Source organism: Sesamum indicum, linkage group LG11, assembly GCF_000512975.1.
Source record: "Sesamum indicum cultivar Zhongzhi No. 13 linkage group LG11, S_indicum_v1.0, whole genome shotgun sequence".
Classification (NCBI taxonomy): Eukaryota; Viridiplantae; Streptophyta; class Magnoliopsida; order Lamiales; family Pedaliaceae; genus Sesamum; species Sesamum indicum.
Window position 1 is genome coordinate 12,887,516 of NC_026155.1, and position 20,316 is coordinate 12,907,831.

Consider the following 20,316-nt stretch of genomic DNA (forward strand, 5'->3'; position numbering starts at 1 on the left):
GTCCCTGTCGATGAATTTACGCTGAGATCCCTGAATATTTGCCAGCATCACATGGTGAGCCCGTTATTAAAAATACTAATATGTAGTGGCTACGATTGCTTGTCAAATTCTTTTCATCTCATTTTATCAGATCTTTGTACTGTTTAGAGCTGGAGAATTTTTTTTCGTTTTGAAAAAACATCTCAAACACGTTTTATATTAAATATAATAATAATTATTATTAGTATCTATTTTTTAGGCAATATTTTATACACATCAATTATTATTATATTTTTATTTCACATCCAAACACATACTAAAAAATTATTTCATCTCAACCAAAATCATTTGACATAGAAAATAATGATCTTGATCGGTTGTACAGAAGATTTATAAAGAAAAACGAAAGTAAAGACATTTTGATAAAATTATAATAAGGTTAAAGAATGTATATAAAATATGATATTGCTTAATTAACTGCTTATTAAATGGATTTAAGTAATTTGAGAAAGCAAAATTTTAAACTCCATTTAATTTTTATTTTAAAAAATGACATTTAGTGTATAAATATTTTTCCTATCTAATTTTTATGAAATTCTACCACTTAATTAATATATAATAATAATATAGATAGACAAGTGAAGGTTTAATAAATCATTATGTGGAGACAATTTTGATTAGGCAAAAGTACAGTGGTGGTGATGCAAATTTTAAATTCTGAAAGGCTGTTATGTAAATAATGTTTTCTTGCATTCATGACGCAATGGCTTACGCATTTCTGATTTCGGGGTGAAGTGAGTCCATTGAGTGTTAGGCCCCATTGAAATTGTACCTTCTGTGACATTGTCACAACGCATTTCTGGTTTCACACGCAGCTGTCAGTCTCATCATAGTGGGTGTCAACGTGTCCAGAAAACTACGACACAAGAAGGCTTGCTGCATCTTTATCTAACCCATCCGACACTATCTCTATTTTGTCCATTAATTTGGATCACGTTGGAATTGAGCCTTCTACATCTTTAATTGTTGCCATGACATTTGAGATTACAGAGCAACTTGCTGTTGTTGGAACAAGAACTGGTGTTGATTCTAATCTTTTCGATCGAGGTTAGACGAAAAGGGAGTTGCATTTTCTATAACAGAAGCGCATTCACGCGCTTTTTTGTTATGTAAACTAATTGTACACATCATTTATTTCTCTTCTCGTTGGACCACGTAGCTTGAGTTGGCAGTTGCTAATTTGTTAATTTGTTAAACGGTTTTGGTGGTAGAGTTAAATAGCCTTCATCTTCCTCATTTCTGGGTTGTAACAAAAATTAACAGAAATGAAATCTATGGATTTACTTTGCATTTTCGCAGAATTACTTCGCACCTTTGTTGCTCTGATCAATTGGAAATTCTACAGATCAATTGTGTCTGTACTAGGTATTCTTTTCCATAAATTTCTTATTACCCAGAAGTTGCTAAGTACACCTAAATCAAAACTGTGACTGGAGAGGGCATGTAACTAACCAGAGCACACATAGCAGTTTTATGAGGATCAAGAATTTACTGTGTGTAATTCAAAAGAACAGGGAATGCTTGGAACATAATTCATGGTGAAAGCAAATCGAGTTTCTACTTGTACATCATTCGGTTAAACCAAACTTTTGTAAGAATGCTCGTGAAATTTGAAACATTCAACTCAGACTAAAACGTTGTCTGTCATGTTGATCCTCCATGGTTTGCTTTGGCCATAATTTCTTCGATCAGCAATGTCATGCTTACATGAGAAGAACCTCCTTCTTCGATTGCCTTATTCGCCAATTTTCCAAGCTCTCTTGCTTTTCTTCTCCTTTCTTTTCCTTCTTCCTCTTCGTCCATCAACAAGTCTAAAGCTTTCTTCACATCATCTTTCTTGACCACTACCCCCACCTTCTCTTCCTCTCCCCACTTAACAGGCACTTCCACGCCAATGCTCACTCCAATCCTCAGCACTTCGACCACTAATTTTTCATTACAGAATTGCTCAGCAAAAAGTGGCCATGTCACCATTGGCACCCCTGCCGAGATCCCTTCAACCGTCGAGTTCCACCCACAATGCGTCAAGAATCCACCAGTCGCCTGGTGTGAAAGAATCAGCAATTGAGGAGCCCAGCCACGAATCAGAAGCCCCCTGTTTTTAGTTCTTTCCTCGAATCCGTTCTCTGAAATCCATCCCTCCAATGCACCTGACTTGTCTCCTCCTAAGGCCCAAATGAAAGGCCTATTTGATTCCTCCAAACCAAGTGCAAGCTCCGTCATCTGCTGCACTGTCAGTCGCGCTAACGAGCCAAGACTAGCGTAAACTACAGATCCGGGTTCGTAGGAATCGAGCCATTTTAAGCAATTTTGTTCGTCAACGGCAGCACTGTTTCCTCTTTGAGCCAAATCCAGGCTCTCTTTATTGCACAACGAAACGGGACCTATGCACCAAACTTTTTCTCCTTTGACCTTACTGTACTCCTTCACATACTCTGCCTCCAGCTCCTGGAAACTATTCACCACCACCCCGTATGATGTCTTTTCTGCTGCTCTTATTTGATCTGCCACATCTTTCCAGGCAGCCGACTTTCTAGTTGTGGAACCTGTAACCTGGGACTTTCTTAGTTTGATCCGATCAGGCAAGTTAGGCACCTCAAAGTAGTCGGAATCTGAGTTTAAGGTATCAAGAATCTGGGATGCCATTGTGTTGTGTGAACACAAAAGGGAGAAACAGCAAGTTCCGTGGAATACTATTCTTGGAATATGAAACTTTTCAGCAATTTGGGTTGTCCAGGGCAAGCCCATGTCTGAAATCAGGCAGCTCGGCCGGGGTTTCATCTCGTCAAACACTTGTTCAACTTCTTTCTGCAATAAATTGAGCGCAACAAAGAAATTTGTGGCCATGTCTAGTGAAGGAAGAGTGTCGAGATTCTCGCAGCCTTCAGGCAGCCCAGCTTCTACAGATGGAAAACGGATTTCAACTAATTGAATTTGAAGTCCAGCTCTTACAGCGCGAGCAACTGTTGAACCAAATCTGCTAGCATTTTGGGGTGTGGTGATTACAGAAACGAGAACGCTTCTCTGCGCCAGCAATTTGGCAATGTCTATCATGGGAATCATATGACCTGGAGCCATAAGAGGGAACAAGACGAAGTGAAGCTGGTGAGATTGGGAGGCCATGGCGATAGTGGAGGATATTATTGAGGTTTTGAGCTAGATCAGGCTTAGTTCTACTAGTGCTATATTGTGAATGTTCCTCATGTGATAAGAACCTTTAGGACATTGTTGCGTCTTGGTAATGCTTGCCCTGATATGACAATTAGGAAAGTCTTGAACTTGGCTCCTTAAGTTGTAAAGTCATCACTCAAATAATTGAAAGGCGTAAAAATTATTGGTTGGTGTTGCTTGTCCAAACCTTAGCCAAACAAAATATCATGACTCCTACCCTTCGTCATAGCTACTTAAGAGGAGGAGAGGGGCATGACAACTGGACCACTTCTCCGTTGAATGAAACTTTCCAGTTGGGCTCAGAATTCTGCTTTAGTAAGTGGGAGAATAGTCAGATTGAAGGAGTATTATCTTTTTAGTTTGAGTTTACCTATATGGTTGGACTTGTCTTCCATTTATCTTCTTTCAGTAGTTCTTGTTTAGTCCGCGATCTTCTAATCTTGTCCAAAAAGGTAATCATCACTTTCGATTGCTAGTTAAGTTGTCACAGCTGCTGAGACAAGCTAGTGTCAAGACCTGAGCTCCTAATAGTCAAATTTAGAGATGCTAACAAAGAAAAAGCTCAAATTCAAAGCAATAAAGTACCAGAAACATGTTCTGAAGGCAGTAATAAAAGAGGAATTTGCAGTACTGAATATCATCAATGGAAAACAGAGCTTCTGTATCTATTGCTGGACTACAATTTCAGAAGAATATTCATGATCTAGCTTTGCTTCATTTGCAGATTGGTCCACGTTGTTGGTTTGGTGTTTGATAACATCTTCTATAAGCTTTGTCATGTTGAGGTTAGATGAACCCTCTTCGTCCATTGCATTTTTCGCCATTTTCCCAAGCTTTTTTGCTCTCTCTCTTCTCTCTTCCCCTTCTTCTCCTGCATCCATCAACCTGTCGATAGCCATCTTTATATCATCATTTTTAACCTGTACTCCCACCTTCTCTTCTTCTCCAAAGATGACCGGCACCTCAACGCCTACTCTTATTCCTGTCTTGATGACGTTCACAATGAACTTTTCATTGCAAAACTGCTCTGCAAATACCGGCCATGTTATCATAGGCAGGCCAGCAGTTATTCCTTCAAGTGTTGAGTTCCACCCACAATGCGTTAAAAAGCCTCCAACAGACGGATGGGAAAGTATTAGAACTTGAGGCGCCCAGCCTTGGATCAAAAGGCCCGTTTTCTTGGTCCTTTCCTCAAATCTTTCTTCTGACAGCCACTTCTTGAACTCATCTGATGCATTTCTGATAACCCATATGAAGGGGCGATTCGATGCTTCTAGGCCTAAGCCGAGCTCTATCAACTGTGAAGTGGCCAGTTGTGATAAGCTTCCAAGGCAAATGTAAATGACGGAGCTCAATTCCTGTGAATCAAGCCACTTCAAGCATTCATGCTCATCAATGCAGGCCTTGTTACCTCTTTCAGCCTTGTCCATGTCATCTTTGTTGCACAACGAAACCGGACCAACGCACCAAAGCTTTTTGCCTTTCACTTCGAGGTATGCTTTAACATATTCAGGTTCCAGTTCTTGGAAAGTATTAGCCACGGTCCCAAATGCTTGTAGTTCAGCCTCTCGCATCTCGTCCCGTATCTTAATCCAGTCAGAAGACAATTGATTAGCTGTGCCCTTAAGCTGAGCTTTGGTGATCTCAATCCTATCCGGCAGGCCAGGCACCACGAAGTACTCCGTATCAGAAGTTACCTCTTCGAAATCCTTTGAAACTCCCAGCATGTGCATGCACATCAGAGAAAAACAACTAGTCCCATGAAACAGAATTTTTGGGATATGCAAGTTTAGAGCAACAGTCGTGGTCCACGGAAAACACATATCAGCAATTAAGCAGGTTGGCGGGGGCTTAAGTTCTTGCAGCAATTCTTGCACCTGATCTTTTAGCATGGTAGCAGCTTTCCAGAACTTAAGTGCATCGTCAATGTTAGGAAGCATATCAAAACTCTCGTACCCTTCAGGCAGCCCGACTTCAGCACAGGGAAATTTGAGGTGGGTAACATGAATGCTCAGTCCAGAGCCAATTGCACGAGAAATCACTGATTTGAATCTGTTGCTATTGTGGGGAGTCATCAGAATCGTGATGAGAACACCTCGCTTCGCCAGCAATCTGGCAATGTCTACCATGGGAATCATATGGCCTTGGGCCATGAAAGGAAACAGGACGAAATGAGGTTGGTTTTCGTTGGTGGCCATTAATCTAATTGCAGGGACGTGGAATTGGCGGGTTTCAATTCTTGTTTATTCCCAACTCTGTTTGTTATGTTTAGAAATCGGTTGAAAAGGCTGAGATTAAATACTGCATGCTCGAGGTTTCCAGTGTTTAGTTTGGCAGTTTGGTGACGGTGCAAGAGCCGTGAAGGCCAAGTTGAATCTGACATACTAGCTTGGAGATTTCCAAGGACCATTTGACTTGTCTGCTGAAGAAGACCCTTGGAGGCCAAGTTCAAACTTTCATTCTCGGAGGATAGTGGGGAGGTTTCCAATGTTTGGCTGTTTGCTAGCTGATGATGTAAGAGTCTGCATAATGCAATAACGCAAATGCAGGAATTATCCTGTCACCCAAGAATTTGTGGGTTGGGCAACGAGAATGGATTCTGTGGATGATTTTAACTGGTCCATCCTTTCTCCTTCCATACGTTTGAAACAAATCGTGATTCGACCGTATTCAGGAGCAAAAGCTACGTGGCCAGTTGTAGCTGGCCAGTGTGATATCTATACTGACAGACCAAAAATTGTTAAGTCTCTAATTTTTTTTCTATATCTTTTGAATTTAATGAAATTATCATTTAAACATAGAATTAGATACAATTTATTTCATATGAAATTAATTTTTTTTAAAGAAAAACCCTTATTAAAAAAGAAGATACAAAAGATCCGGCCAAGATTTGAGTATCATGTGCCTCTCTGCCCAAGGGATTTCTTATTATTTTTTTAATGCTAAAGGGATTTTGTATGTTCTTTCTTTACTAATATTTTTTTTTATTTCACAATAGGATAAATTATATTTAATCCATTAGAGATACAATTTTGTATAAGGGTCTTAAATCACTAATATCAAAAAAATGACTGCGCCAGCCAAAAAGGAATACTTATTTGACATAATTTCATAAATAAATGAAATAAGATTACACGGTACATTTATTACAAAAAAAATATTAAAAAATATTGATCCGGATAATTCAATAAATTATAGACAATTGAATAGGAGGAAGGATAACTTTCAACAATTTTTTTAAAATTTATCATAATTAGGAATGGAAAATATGCAGGTTGGGTTGAGTCCAAATGAAGCAAGAGGAGTTGTGAGTGTGTTTATGTGCCGGATCAGTCCAAGTTAAGAGTGTTTGCATATGAAGCAAGAGGAGTCGTTAGCATATTGTCCTAAGTGAGAGAGATGTGTATATATGAAAAAAGAAAAAATAGTGGGTTCTTTTAGTTTTTCTTTTTTAATTTATGGACTGAATTCATTAAGATATATATTAAGCCCATTATCAACCGATGTCAATCTATTTTAAAATATAACCAACGCAAATATAATCCAAAGCTAGTTGACTTAGGTTGAACCCATGAGTTTTAACCTATTTTCCTACTCCTAGTCATAATTATAAATATATTCTCATATTTTGAAAAATTATAAATAATAATTTCAAATACCCTATTAAAATTATAAATATCTCCTGTGATAATTTATTATATGGTGTATTGTTAAGATATTTATATTTTTTTAAAAATATAATTATATAATTAGAATAAAATTTAAAAAAAAATTATTGTAATTTACGGGACAAAGAAAAATATTTAAAAAATATCATTAAATTTATGATTTACGATAGCCATTTCCTATTTACAAGACTGAAATTAATTCATTAAATTTGTATTGTTGTAAAATAATTGATTGAATTTACATTGGTCAATAATCTTTTATTGTAATTTACTTAAAAAATAATTTTAACAGAAGTTAATTTTGAGTAGTTTTGGAGGTAAGAAAACTCTCTTAACCATATGAATTTTGTATCTTGCAATTTTATTTTCTTTTATATTTTTTCTAAGTGTGTACTCGCTAAAATTAATTTTTAACATTTTCTATTAAATTTATGGCCTATGTCCCCTCGGCCCAACCCAACGCCCCTCACTTGAATGGATAAGCCCATCTCCATATTTCAACCATTTTGATATTATGGCTCAATATCTTTGGTTCAGCTCACCTGACCCACCCAGTCCATCTACCCGACCCAACTGCATCTCTTGTATTCAATGACTTCCTCCTTTAAATATCCCCGGTGGTTTCTAAATCGGATGAGAGAGAAATAAGAAAAAAGAAAGAGAAAAAAAAGAATTAGTAGTTCTTTCTCCTTCCCTCTTCAATGAGCTTTCTTAGTAGTTTCTCTTGAGTCTATGTGAGTATTCATTTTATGGAATCTTTGTGGTCCTTTGTGGATGGTATCTTAGTGGCTTCTGTGAAAAACTGAGTATTGCTGGCTTTGGGCTTAGCAACCGTAAGGGGTTGCCGGCCATTGGTGGTGTTTGGCCCTTCTCCTTGTCGAATCTGGCTCTTGAGCCAATTTTCTATTGAGATCTGTTATTTTTATATTTTGTATATTCATATATGTGTATTCATTCTTTATTCTTTATTTATTTGTTGATTCTGTAATTATATTTGTAGGGTATAACCCTCCAGTGGTATTTCCTTCCAAATATATCCTATCAACTATTACACGGGATGGAGTACGAAATTCCTCAAAAATTACAGGCCGAATACACCAAATATTTACAGAGATGAATATTACAGAAAGATAGAGAAAACGAACAAAGAAACAGTACTGTTTGAATGTGGCTCAGGAGAAAGAGCCAGATCCAATTTCAGAGGGACACGGTCACAGATACCGCACCCAACACACAAGGCAAACCCCACTGTTGCTCCACTACTCACGGCACCCAACCACAAAACCCCAATCACAAAGACCAGTCACTATCGCTCACCACAAAGCAAGTTCTCACACAGAAATATATCACAAAGACTGAGGGAGGAAAAACAGATTTTCTCAAGTTCGGCCGAGAACAGGGGGGAGAAGAACCTCCGTACTTATAGGCTAAGAAACACCCGGAGAGAGTCCGTTAGGCGGTTTCTCAAGAGCCATTAAGTTGGCTCTTGATAACCGCCGGAAACGGAGAAGAGAGAGAGACCAACAGCTGTGTCGGTTTGAAAGAGGGAGAGAGGGGAAGAGGGAAGCGGCGGAAACCGCATGAGGAGAGAGAGAGCTGATTAGGGTTTGTAGATGAGAGAGTATATATATATATAGTCAAACCGGGTCGGACTAGGTGGAGCGGGTCGGGTGCCGGGTAGGGGCCTCCAAGTGACGGTGGGCTTGGTGTGAGTGGGCCTTTGTATTTAGGCCATTATTTCTAACATACCCCACCTTGGACCAAATACCCAATGGTATAGGTCAGGGGTTTATGGATCTGGTTTTCTCATCATTGCTAATAAATACTCCAAGGTTGTACCTGCAATATAAACAACACTAAACAAACACAGAGGTATTAATCAGGATTTAGTAAGAGTATTTTTAAGCACTTACAGAATTTTTCTATTGGCAAGCACTTAGTGCCCATATCTGCAGGATTTTCGTCCGAACTGATCTTTTCTAACCTTATCTCATTTTTCCCCACAATATCACGAATGAAATGATACCTAACATCTATATGTTTTGTCCTATCATGAAAAACAGGGTTTTTACATAATTGAATAGCAGATTGACTGTCAGAGAAAATCACAGGTTTTTCTTTTAAGAAGCCGATTTCATTAAGGAGCCCACTAAGCCATAATGCTTCTTTGAAAGCCTCTGTAGTAGCAATATATTCAGCTTCGGTCGTAGATAAAGCAACAATGTGTTGGAGTTGGGATTTCCAACTAATGCATGAATTGCAGAATGTAAACATGTAGGAGGTAGTGGATTTACGACTGTCCCTATCATTCGCGTAATTAGAATCTACATAGCCAATAAGATGTGCATGAGCAGAATGTTTAGAAAATTTAATACCAACATTTTCAAATCCACGCAAATATCTAAGCAACCATTTCAATGCTTCCCAATGAGGGGGACCAGGATTTGACATATATCTATTCAAACAACTGATGGCATAGGCAACATCAGGTCTAGTGCACACCATAAGGAACATAATAGAACCTATCACATTAGAATATGGGATCTTACTCATTTTTTGCATTTCACTTTCAGATTGGGGGCATTGATTTTTACTGAGTTGAAAATGGGCAGCCAAGGGAACAGCAGTAGGTTTAGAATTTTCCATAGCAAATTTTTTTTAAGAACAGACAACAGATAAGTTTTTTGGTTCAAAAGAATGGAAGATGTTTTTCTGTCTCTAATAATACACATACCAAGAATCTATTTTGCATTACCAAGGTTTTTCATTTCAAAAGTTTTGCAAAGATCATTTTGAAGACAATGGATAAGTTGTAAGCTAGAACTTGCAATTAACATGTCATCAACATATAGTACCAAAAAAATCGGAGTAGTATCAACATATTTGAAATAGAGGCAGTGATCATAGTTACTCCTAGAGAAATTTAAAGACAACATAAATTCATCAAATTTTTTATTCCATTGACGCGGTGACTGTTTCAAACCATATAATGATTTTTTCAACAAACAAACATGATCAGGTTTAGAACTGTCAGAAAAACCGAAGGGTTGATTCATGTAAATATTCTCGTCCAAGTCACCATGCAAAAATGCAGTTTTAACGTCCATCTGTTTTAATTCCCAATCATAATAGGCAGTGAGAGCAAGTATAATCCTGACAGTAGTGTATTTGACAACAGGTGAAAAGATTTCATTATAGTCTATGCCTTCTTTTTGTGTGAAGCCCTTAGCAACAAGTCTAGCTTTATATTTTAAGGGGTTTTCTTGTTTTATTTTGAACAACCATTTACAATCGACAACGGACGCATTTTTGGGTTTAGGAACTAGGATCCATGTTTTATTGTCTTTTAGTGATTTCATTTCTTCTTTCATGGCACTAAGCCATTTGTCACTTTTTAAAGCCTCTTCAACACTAGATGGTTCTCCTAGTTCGGTATGTAGACTTGTGTGAAAATTCCTAAGTTTTGAAGGTATCCTAGTTTGTCTTCTATCCCTATCTCTAGCTAGTTGGTAGTTATCAAGGGGGTTGATTAATGGGTTTGTATCTCCTATGCTTTCAAGATTTTCTGCATTTTGTCTTTGGTTATTGTTGTCTAATCCCTCCCCTTCTTGGTTATCCTCTAAGTCTACTTTATTAAAAGTGGTTTCTTGTTCTATGGGTTGGGTCTTTTCTAAACAAGGCATCTCATTTTCATTAAACGTAACGTCTCTACTAATCAGAACTTTAAAGCCAGGTTGACTCCTAACCCATAATCTATACCCTTTCACCCCTTCAGGATAACCAATAAAAATACATTTGAGAGATCTAGGTTCAAGTTTATCAACATTTTGGTGAACAAAAGCAGAACATCCAAACACACGTAAGCAGGAAAGATCAGGCAATTTTCCATTCCACATAAAATCAGGGGTTTTTCCAGATAATGGCACAGAGGGAAACATGTTTATTAAATGTGCAGCAGTTAGGACAGCTTCTCCCCAAAATGTTTTAGGCAATCCAGAACTAATCAATAGGCATCTCACTTTATCAAGTAGTGTTCGATTCATGCGTTTAGCTACTCCGTTTTGTTGAGGAGTATAAGGATTAGTCTTATGCCTTCTTACACCAAATTTATCACACATTTCAGAAAACTGTTGGTTACAGAATTCTAAGCCATTATCAGTTCTAAGAGATTTCAGCTTTCTACTAGTTTGGTTTTCAACAAAAATTTTCCATTTTTCAAACTTGTCAAAAACTTCTGATTTATGCTTCATTAAGAAAACAAACACTTTACGAGAATAGTTATCAATGATCGACAAGAAATATCTATTACCACCATGGGTAGTCACATTAGAAGGACCCCAAACATCCGCATGAACATAATCTAAAATGCAAGTGGACATAGATGGATTTGGGGAAGGGGATGTAGGAAAATGAACTCTATGATGTTTCCCCATGACACATTCATCACAAAAATCCAATTTGTCAATCTTTTCATTCAAAATACCGTCCTTTTTTAAGAATTCAAGACCTTTCATGCTTATGTGTCCAAGTCTTTTATGCCAAAGAGTGGTCTTATTGTTTTCAAAAACAGATGCAGCAATATTTTCATAAGTAGCAGTGCAGATGTAAAGGTTCCGTTTTCGCTCAGCTTTAAAGACAACCAATGATCCTTTCAAAATTTTCATAGTCCCTTTTCCCCATCTTCCTCTAATGCAGCACATGATATTAGATTGTGACTTAAGTCAGGTACGTATCTAACATTTTTCAAAACCATTTTATGACCTCCTTCAAAGCATAATGAAATGTCACCTAGACCCTTAATATCACATTTTTTCTCATTTGCCATGGATACAAAACCGATATGCTCATGCTTCAAGTTAGAAAAAATGTCTTTGAAATGACTCATATGAAATGTGCAGCCAGAGTCAATTAGCCATTCATGCATGTCAAATGAATTCACAGAATTAGCTTCGTATACAACAAAAACTTCACCATTTGATTCTATGGACACATTGTTAACAGTTTCTTTCTCCTCATAGTTTTTATCTCTGTGTTCTCGTCTAGGTTTTCTACAATCCTTTATATAGTGACCTTTTATGCCACAGTTATAAGAACGTCTGTCTTTTATTCTATCATTTTTGAAGTTGTTTTCTCTAGTCCTAGATTTGCTTCTGCTGTTTTTATTCCTGCTTCTACTCCTACTGTTGTATCTAGAGTTAAAATTCCTAGATTTCATTCTACCCCTAACAAGGTTGACTTCATGTTGGTTCTGACTAGGTTTATTGGTTTTAATGTCTAATTCTTTACTCTTTAAGCCATTAACAACAGTTTCTATATTAACACTATCCCTACCGTATTTAATGGCAACCTTTACGTCAGAATAAGATTCAGGGATAGCATTTAAAAGCACAATTGGAGAATATTCATCAATATTTTTATCTCCAGTAAGTTTAATATCTTGGATCAGTTTAGTAAAATCATCAAGGTTCTCATCAATATTTTTCGATAAATCGAGTTTATATCTAAAAAACTTTTCTAATAAAAACAGCTTATTCGGTAAAGAAGTTTCGGTGTAAATTTCCTCTAATTTATACCACAAAGCCTTTGAAGATTCTTGTTTACCAACTTTTCTCAAAACGGTGTCAGAAAGGTTTAAAATGATAGAGGAATAAGCAAATTCATCATTTTCTTGTTTCTTTTCTTCCGAAACAGTTTCAGCATAATTGCCATCAATGGCTTTGAAAACCTTTTGTTGAATGAGAACACCTTTCATTTTTTGTTGCCAAATGGCAAAGTCACTTTTACCATCGAAGGGTTGGAGGCTGTAACCAGCCATTTTTAAAAAAATGAGGATAGTACGGTTTTTATAAAAACAGGTAATAAGCTTAAAAAAAAAACTGGTTTTTGGAAAAACTTGGAGTTTAAAGGAGTAAAAGCGGGGTGGTTAAAAAAAAAGTAGACAACACGTCAATATATCAACTACCAACCAAAAAAGGCACCAAGAACAGGTACACACAGAAAACACAACGAACAATAGGAGTGTATTACTAAGTTAGAGTGAGTATAGAGATGACAGAGGATTGTAGGAATAATACGGAAATTACAGATGGTAATGCAGATAACAGAGTATAGCGGAAAATCACAAGAGATATAGCAGATATAGTCGACTTGCAGAAACAGCAAGAAAACACAAACAGTTATAGCAAATAGCAGAAATACCACGAAAATCGCACAATGTAACAGTTGTAGCCAAAGCCGGGGGTTACCAGCCTAAGTCCCACCTAGATACCCGACGACCTCAAGGGTCCGGCCAAGGGGGATATTAGGGGGTTTACCACGGCAACAGAGATAATAGGGGTAATGAGATATAACAGTAATATTCAACAACAGCACAAGAAAAATAACGCGATAAAGGAAAGGAGGGGTTTATCAGAGGTTACCGCCACCAGGATCAGCACGAGTCAGAACGCAAGCTCTGATACCACTGTAGGGTATAACCCTCCAGTGGTATTTCCTTCCAAATATATCCTATCAACTATTACACGGGATGGAGTACGAAACTCCTCAAAAATTACAGGCCGAATACACCAAATATTTACAGAGATGAATATTACAGAAAGATAGAGAAAACGAACAAAGAAACAGTACTGTTTGAATGTGGCTCAGGAGAAAGAGCCAGATCCAATTTCAGAGGGACACGGTCACAGATACCGCACCCAACACACAAGGCAAACCCCACGGTTGCTCCACTACTCACGGCACCCAACCACAAAACCCCGATCACAAAGACCAGTCACTATCGCTCACCACAAAGCAAGTTCTCACACAGAAATATATCACAAAGACTGAGGGAGGAAAAACAGATTTTCTCAAGTTCGGCCGAGAACAGGGGGGAGAAGAACCTCCGTACTTATAGGCTAAGAAACACCCGGAGAGAGTCCGTTAGGCGGTTTCTCAAGAGCCATTAAGTTGGCTCTTGATAACCGCCGGAAACGGAGAAGAGAGAGAAACCAACAGCTGTGTCGGTTTGAAAGAGGGAGAGAGGGGAAGAGGGAAGCGGCGGAAACCGCATGAGGAGAGAGAGAGCTGATTAGGGTTTGTAGATGAGAGAGTATATATATATATAGTCAAATCGGGTCGGACTAGGTGGAGCGGGTCGGGTGCCGGGTAGGGGCCTCCAAGTGACGGTGGGCTTGGTGTGAGTGGGCCTTTGTATTTGGGCCATTATTTCTAACAATATTGTATATGAGTTTTCGAACCCATCATTTATCTTTTGTAATAGTTTGATAAGTTTTACTACTGGTGGTTAACACCCAACATCTTCATTGTTACTTGTACAAAAATTATGCTATTTATTTTATTTAAAAAAAACTATATATGTGATGTATCCACATTAATTAATAAAGTAGAAAAAGCAATATAATTTGAAATAGTAAACGAAATTGAAACCAATCATTCATAAAATTTTCCACTGCCAAGATCATTTATGAATGAGTACTGCAGACATGCATTGACTTCCAATGCCGTAGTATCTTGGAAAAATGAATTCACTGACTTTGGAAAGTTTATTAAAAAGAATAAGATTATAATAAGTGTCTGAATGCCAGAATAAAAAAAAAATCTAAGAGAAGCTGATCATGAACTGACAAGACAAAATCTTCATTAATTTCTAAATAAACTTATTACAGAGCAAGTTATGTCTCTTTCAGTATCCAATTCTTATTCGCATGCAACGTCAATAATTAATTATTTAGTTAGGGACAGAAAGTAACAAGATAGTTAGCCCCGGTTGGACATGTAAACGTGCTAGATGTATCGTCATAAGCATAGCTATAGGCCTGAGGACACTGCCGCTTGAACATCTGGGAGTAGCTTGTCGGCTTGCACGTCGCTGGAGAACCGAAGGAACCAGTGCAGCAATACTGCGGTTGGTTAAAAGCAACACATGCACTTTTACAGCCAATTATTGCACCCCTCGGGTTTCTGACGGCCAATTGATTCGGGCAGTTGCGGTTGATGTCGGCAGGACAACTTGTTGAGGGACAAGCTCTGTCGGGCTTCACAAATACTGGTATATTGAATCCATCGACAAGACTAACATCATAGAAATCTTTGTTACCATCTCCTCCTAGTGTGTATTCAACAAGGGTTGCTGGAGGCCGGCCGCCGGCCCCGTTGCATGAGATTTGACCCGAACCGCAGTCTCCACTTTGACAGCTGAATCTGCCGCCAGAGTTTGAGCACCCGAATCGAGCCCAGAATCTGCCTGACCATGGCGCAGGAATGTTGACGGTTGTTGAAGCGCCGGGAGCCAAAGCAAAGCCTGTCGGAGGTGCTGCACCTTTTCCAGTTACTGTTGCTGGCCAAATTTCGAAGCGGCAGTTGTTCTTTATGGTGATTACGGCTGAATGAACTCCTGCAAAACAATTAGTCATATTAAGACCAAACTGTACTGAGAAAACGCTAACACGAAGTGAACAAATTTCATTAACACCAAGTGCATGCATGCTAAAGAACATGTATGCTGAATAACAGAAATGATCATACCGTAAACATAGCATAGTGCGAGCGCAAGCGAGCACAGGATTTTAATTCCCATCGCCGGATCTCTTGAAATTGTTATACTAATTAATATCTGTTGATGCAATTTATTTAAGTGATCGGGCTTGAAGCACAGCATTGAAGGTTATATATATATGCATTTTGATTGCAGAAATACGAAGAAAAATTTGCAGTCTTGAATAAGAAATTTGTAAAGTTTATTGAATCCAATATTACTGAAATAACATTCGAGATCAACATGTAATCGGGAAATGATAGTAGTCTCCTGATCCTGAGTCCAAATTTCATTGGATTTTGACTTGCAAAATGTATAAATTTTGATAATCTTGACTAGCTTAATTCAGATTTTAGTATGTGTTTGGCGATCCGGGTAATCTTCTCAAATATATGTTTGAACGAAAATAAAAAAGTAAACCTTGGCATATATAAGCTTTAATTTGATAAGTATATAAGAGAAATAATTGCATTTAAACTAGCTCTCATGTGCAGAGTAGCTAGAAACATTTATGTGTTAGTAGTATGGGGTTGGAGCAATTATATTCATTTATTTAATTCTCATCCCTTGCATGAAATATCGACAGCAGGAAATCTGCTTCATATAGTTTTGCCATTTTGAAAGAATGATTTGTTTAAAAATATTATTAATTGGAGTTCTCGTTTTATAACTAAATTATGGCTTTTAATTTATTTGACTTCTTAGGTCCGGTTTCATTTTTTTGTTTTTCTGGGTATTAAGCAGTTCAAATGTTTAATTTCAGTATCACAGTATACTAATTAGAATAATTAACTATAATTTATATTTGAAAGGAATATAATATGTTCCACTGAAAGTGGAGTTGACATACGACTCTAAAATAATAATGCTGAAGTCATTTGCTCAAATAAGTAAGGAAAAATGAAAATTTTCATCTAAATACTTTGATCTAAATTCATTTTGGTTATTTATCTTTGGTAGTATTATATTTAGTTCTTTATCCATCAGTTTTGTATAAATTTAGTCTTTTATCCTAATTTATGATTCGTTTGCTATTTTGATGATAAGGGCTAATAGTCCATATAAACAAATATTTTTTCAATAAATCTAAACTCTTATACCATTCAAGGCAAACATTAGCTACGAGATGTAAAATGAATGGATATTATGGACTAAAATTGTTTAGGGTAAAATTGTTTGAAATTGAGTTAAAGGACTAAAATTAAGCAATTTTAAAACTTATCGGACTCAAACTAAAACTTGTAAATTTTTAGAATGAAACTAATTTGGTTTAGTATTAAGTAATTAATAAATTCAACACGGGACAATGTGAATTAGTTTATCGGGAAAAATGTTCTTTTAGTCCCCTAAAATAAGGGTAGAAATTTTTTTTATACCACAATTATGACATGTGACGCTTTTAGTCCCGTAAAACTTAAATTACGTCTTTTTAGCCACAATGCTTTTTAAGTCGCAAACCACGACTTTTTAGTCCCAGAATCACAATGTAATATGACTTTTTGGAACTAAAAATACATGATTAAGAATTTTATAAAACTAAAAGCGACACCTATCATAATTGTAGTACTAAAAGAATTCGGCCCTTATTTTTATGTGGCTAAAAAAGCCCTATTTTATCTCAGTTGTACACTGACCGGAGGAAGTATATATATATATCGACAATCAAAAGAACATTTTAAAAATACTTAAGCTTATAGAAATAAATAGTTGCTTAATTAATGACGACTGTTGTATTCTTGATAGCTTCATCTTGCCACTATTTAACTTGGTAAAAATTATTAATTTATAATTAAACAAAAAATTCATCACTTAACTTTAATAATTGTAATATATACTTAGAGCTTAAATATGATCACTACATTTTTCTCATTGTAATTAAATTATATATTTACGGCCTTAATATTAGCAACATATATATATATATATATATATAATCAGACACAAGACAGCTAAATGTAGACTTGGTTTGTTAAGGTAAGTACATATATATAAGAGGCAAAAATAAAGGGATTTTCATGCTCATCAAAGATGGGAAGGCATAATATCCCATTTCCATCCTTCAAATTTCTGGGTATTATTCCTTGACACCAATCAAAGATTTACCGGAAACACTGAAATCACACATTTTAAATATTACTAAATATATATGTCATAACAGATGAAGGAAAATGAGCAACTGATGAGGCCTAATTATGACAACAACATCAATTAGCGCAAAATCTGTCTCTTTATCCCTGTTGTTTTTCCTTTACTTTCTTGTACCAGTCATTGATGCCGAGCGAACATTCCGTGTGATACAAAGACAGCATAGCTTTCCCAATCCACACGCCAAGCGTCGAAAGCCAAAAGTTAGCCTCTGGGAAAACGCTCATGCCACTTTCTATGGAGAAGCCGATGGCTCCGGAACTATGGGTAAATATATATTTTTATGCACCTTCTGATGCATTCTTCTGATCAACCCATTTATATTAATCCTGTGTAGAAACTATATGTTTAATTTGATCGAATATATGTATAGTTCCTAGTTTATGCATTAATTATTGCATGTTGAAAATGTTTCTGCACCTGCATGTAGTTTTTTTGGCTCGTATGATAATAAAGCTAAGCTCTCGATCATCATAATTCAATCATTAACAAAGATCATTAATCACTTATAGACAGTAATCCTCATAAGTATTATTCTTTTTATTACTTTATCGTGTAAGCGAATGACGACAGTGAAATTTGTTGTCCCACTGTGTGAAAAAGACTGAGTAATAGTAAGCTTTATTGTGTTTCATATGAGTTGAAAGAATTTGGACAGGTGGAGCCTGCGGTTACGGGGACCCCAAAGAACAAGGCTACGGGTTACAGACGGCGGCGCTGAGCAAAGCTCTGTTCAAGAATGGTGAAACCTGTGGAGCTTGTTACGAGATAAAATGCGTTAATGACACCAAATGGTGTCTTCCCCGACACCGTTCTATTATTGTGACGGCCACCAACTACTGCTGGCCAAATTACCAGCAGTCCAGTGACGCCGGGGGATGGTGCAATCCGCCGCGCGAGCATTTCGACTTGGCTCAGCCAGCATTCCTTCGGATTGCTCAGTACAAAGCTGGCATTGTTCCTGTTCAATATCGAAGGTATAGTGACAATATATTCTATCTGCTTTACATGTTCTGTGAAATAACTTAAGACTGTCCAAATGAAATTTAAAAAAAAGAAAATTGAATAGCTGGAGAGAAAAATGAAAACCATTCCTGGTGTATTAATTAATTACACAAATATTAAAGAACTTGTTGAACATTTTCTAGAATAACTCCTCTGTATAACATATATAATGATTCTTCCTGATGATCTAATTTGTAATGTAGAATTTACAACACAAATCATGATTTCAGTGATGGAGTGTAGCTTGTTTCGAAATGAAGATTTTTAATAATACAGTTAAACTTTAGGTAGGGATGATGTTAGAGTAAATATATAATGAGGTATGAGAATTAGTGTATGTTAACATTTAATTTGGGTGATGAGCACTGCAGGGTTGCATGCAAAAAGAAAGGAGGCATAAAATTCATGGTGAATGGGAGCCGTGACTCGACAGTGGTGTTGGTTTGGAATGTTGGAGGTGCTGGTGATGTTGAGAGCGTGTGGGTGAAGGGGGAGAAGAGTGTAAAGCTATGGAGGAAAATGAAGCGTAAACGGGGACAAGGATGGGAGACGGGGGGTGTAGTTTTGGTAGGGGAATCCTTGAGTTTTAGAGTCCAAACTAGCGACGGCAGAACTTCCACTTCCATGCGTGTTGCTCCTAACAACTGGCGCTTTGGTCAGACATTTCAAGGCACCAATTTTAAGTAGACAGGACACGACCTAGGTCTCCCTTCTTTTTGTCTTTTTTACATATTTCTGTTAGTTATTAGGAATCAGGATTTGGGTTCTGTATTTTTATTGTTTAGAAATTAACGTAGACCCATGTATGTATTATAATTAGGGAGTTTAGAGTTGTGATGCGTCAGTATATTTTATTATTAAGGGAGACGAGACTTTTAGTGCTCATTTATTTTTGTTTGATATTTTATTTTTCATTTGTTATATAACTTCTCACTCTGTGAACTTTTTTGTGGTGGAAAGTTAACTCGTTTCAATGCTCTAAAGAAAATGAAAGAATATATTAACACAATTGATAGCAAGCTCATGCTTGTTTTCAATTAACATTGGTTGTGTTCTCATCAGCTATATATATATATATATATATATATATATATAAACCCATGGCTGAGGAATTTAATTCAGTATAGGGCATGACCGGAACTCAATAGATAAAGGTTTCTCAATTCTGATAAACCACAACCCTTTCCCCCCTTTTGTCTCTTTATGATGTTAATTTGCATATCAAAAGCCATGGCAATCATGAGGCGAGCCCTCCTGTCATCGCTTTGCTGCTCATCCTAATTAATGTTCGTGCTGCCCGTTGCACTTGGCCAGTTATACATGGCCCCTCTCCAGGAACCGGATGCCCAGGCTCAAGTCCATGGCCCCTGGAAACATGCTCGTGCTACCTTCAACGCTAAAGCTGATGGCTCAGCAACACCTGGTACTTACCAGTTCTTTTCCTTTTTCAATTTTTGGGTATATATCTTACTTTTACTTCAAATGTGTAGGACATTAAATCCGACAAGAGGAGCCTGCGGATATGGAGACATAGTGAAAGTCTATGGATTGAACACAAACGCATTGAGCACTGCATTATTCAACGATGGACAAAGATGCAATCTAATGAGCCAATGGTGAAAACGGGGCGAGCCGTCCCTTTTTGTTACCGCCACCAACTTTGTCCCCCGACAGGGTGGTAACGAGCATCCTTCAGATTGCTGAATACAAGTCTGGCATTGTCCATGTTGAATACCACAGTTACAGATTACT

The 20,316-nt window shown here is 37.2% G+C and overlaps 4 protein-coding genes across 4 annotated transcripts; 1 reads left to right on the forward strand and 3 right to left on the reverse strand.

Moving 5' to 3' along the window:
• Window positions 1,536-3,451, reverse strand: LOC105174239 (UDP-glycosyltransferase 73C5). Its single transcript, XM_011096269.2, has one exon. The coding sequence runs from the start codon at window positions 3,160-3,162 to the stop codon at window positions 1,684-1,686; it is 1,479 nt and encodes a 492-aa protein (XP_011094571.1). The 5' UTR covers window positions 3,163-3,451; the 3' UTR covers window positions 1,536-1,683.
• LOC105174240 (UDP-glycosyltransferase 73C3-like) lies at window positions 3,755-5,715 on the reverse strand. Its single transcript, XM_011096270.2, has one exon. It carries the CDS (start codon window positions 5,406-5,408, stop codon window positions 3,876-3,878), a length of 1,533 nt encoding a protein of 510 aa, XP_011094572.1. The 5' UTR covers window positions 5,409-5,715; the 3' UTR covers window positions 3,755-3,875.
• Window positions 14,561-15,508, reverse strand: LOC105174241 (thaumatin-like protein 1). Its single transcript, XM_011096271.2, has 2 exons — window positions 15,405-15,508; window positions 14,561-15,273 (listed from the first exon to the last, which is right to left on the reverse strand). Exons 1-2 carry the CDS (start codon window positions 15,454-15,456, stop codon window positions 14,612-14,614), a joined length of 714 nt encoding a protein of 237 aa, XP_011094573.1. The 5' UTR covers window positions 15,457-15,508; the 3' UTR covers window positions 14,561-14,611.
• Window positions 17,454-19,449, forward strand: LOC105174242 (expansin-A9). Its single transcript, XM_011096272.2, has 3 exons — window positions 17,454-17,826; window positions 18,218-18,536; window positions 18,936-19,449. Exons 1-3 carry the CDS (start codon window positions 17,607-17,609, stop codon window positions 19,249-19,251), a joined length of 855 nt encoding a protein of 284 aa, XP_011094574.1. The 5' UTR covers window positions 17,454-17,606; the 3' UTR covers window positions 19,252-19,449.

Excerpts from the sequence above, each read along its gene's own strand:
- LOC105174239 (XM_011096269.2), bottom strand. The coding sequence starts at position 3,162 with ATGGCCTCCCAATCTCACCAGCTTCACTTCGTCTTGTTCCCTCTTATG.
- LOC105174240 (XM_011096270.2), bottom strand. The coding sequence starts at position 5,408 with ATGGCCACCAACGAAAACCAACCTCATTTCGTCCTGTTTCCTTTCATG.
- LOC105174241 (XM_011096271.2), bottom strand. The coding sequence starts at position 15,456 with ATGGGAATTAAAATCCTGTGCTCGCTTGCGCTCGCACTATGCTATGTT. Across the intron at positions 15,274-15,404 it reads CGCACTATGCTATGTTTACG|GAGTTCATTCAGCCGTAATC; the intron begins GTATGATCATTT and ends ATTGTTTTGCAG.
- LOC105174242 (XM_011096272.2), top strand. The coding sequence starts at position 17,607 with ATGACAACAACATCAATTAGCGCAAAATCTGTCTCTTTATCCCTGTTG. Across the intron at positions 17,827-18,217 it reads CGATGGCTCCGGAACTATGG|GTGGAGCCTGCGGTTACGGG; the intron begins GTAAATATATAT and ends GAATTTGGACAG. Across the intron at positions 18,537-18,935 it reads GTTCCTGTTCAATATCGAAG|GGTTGCATGCAAAAAGAAAG; the intron begins GTATAGTGACAA and ends TGAGCACTGCAG.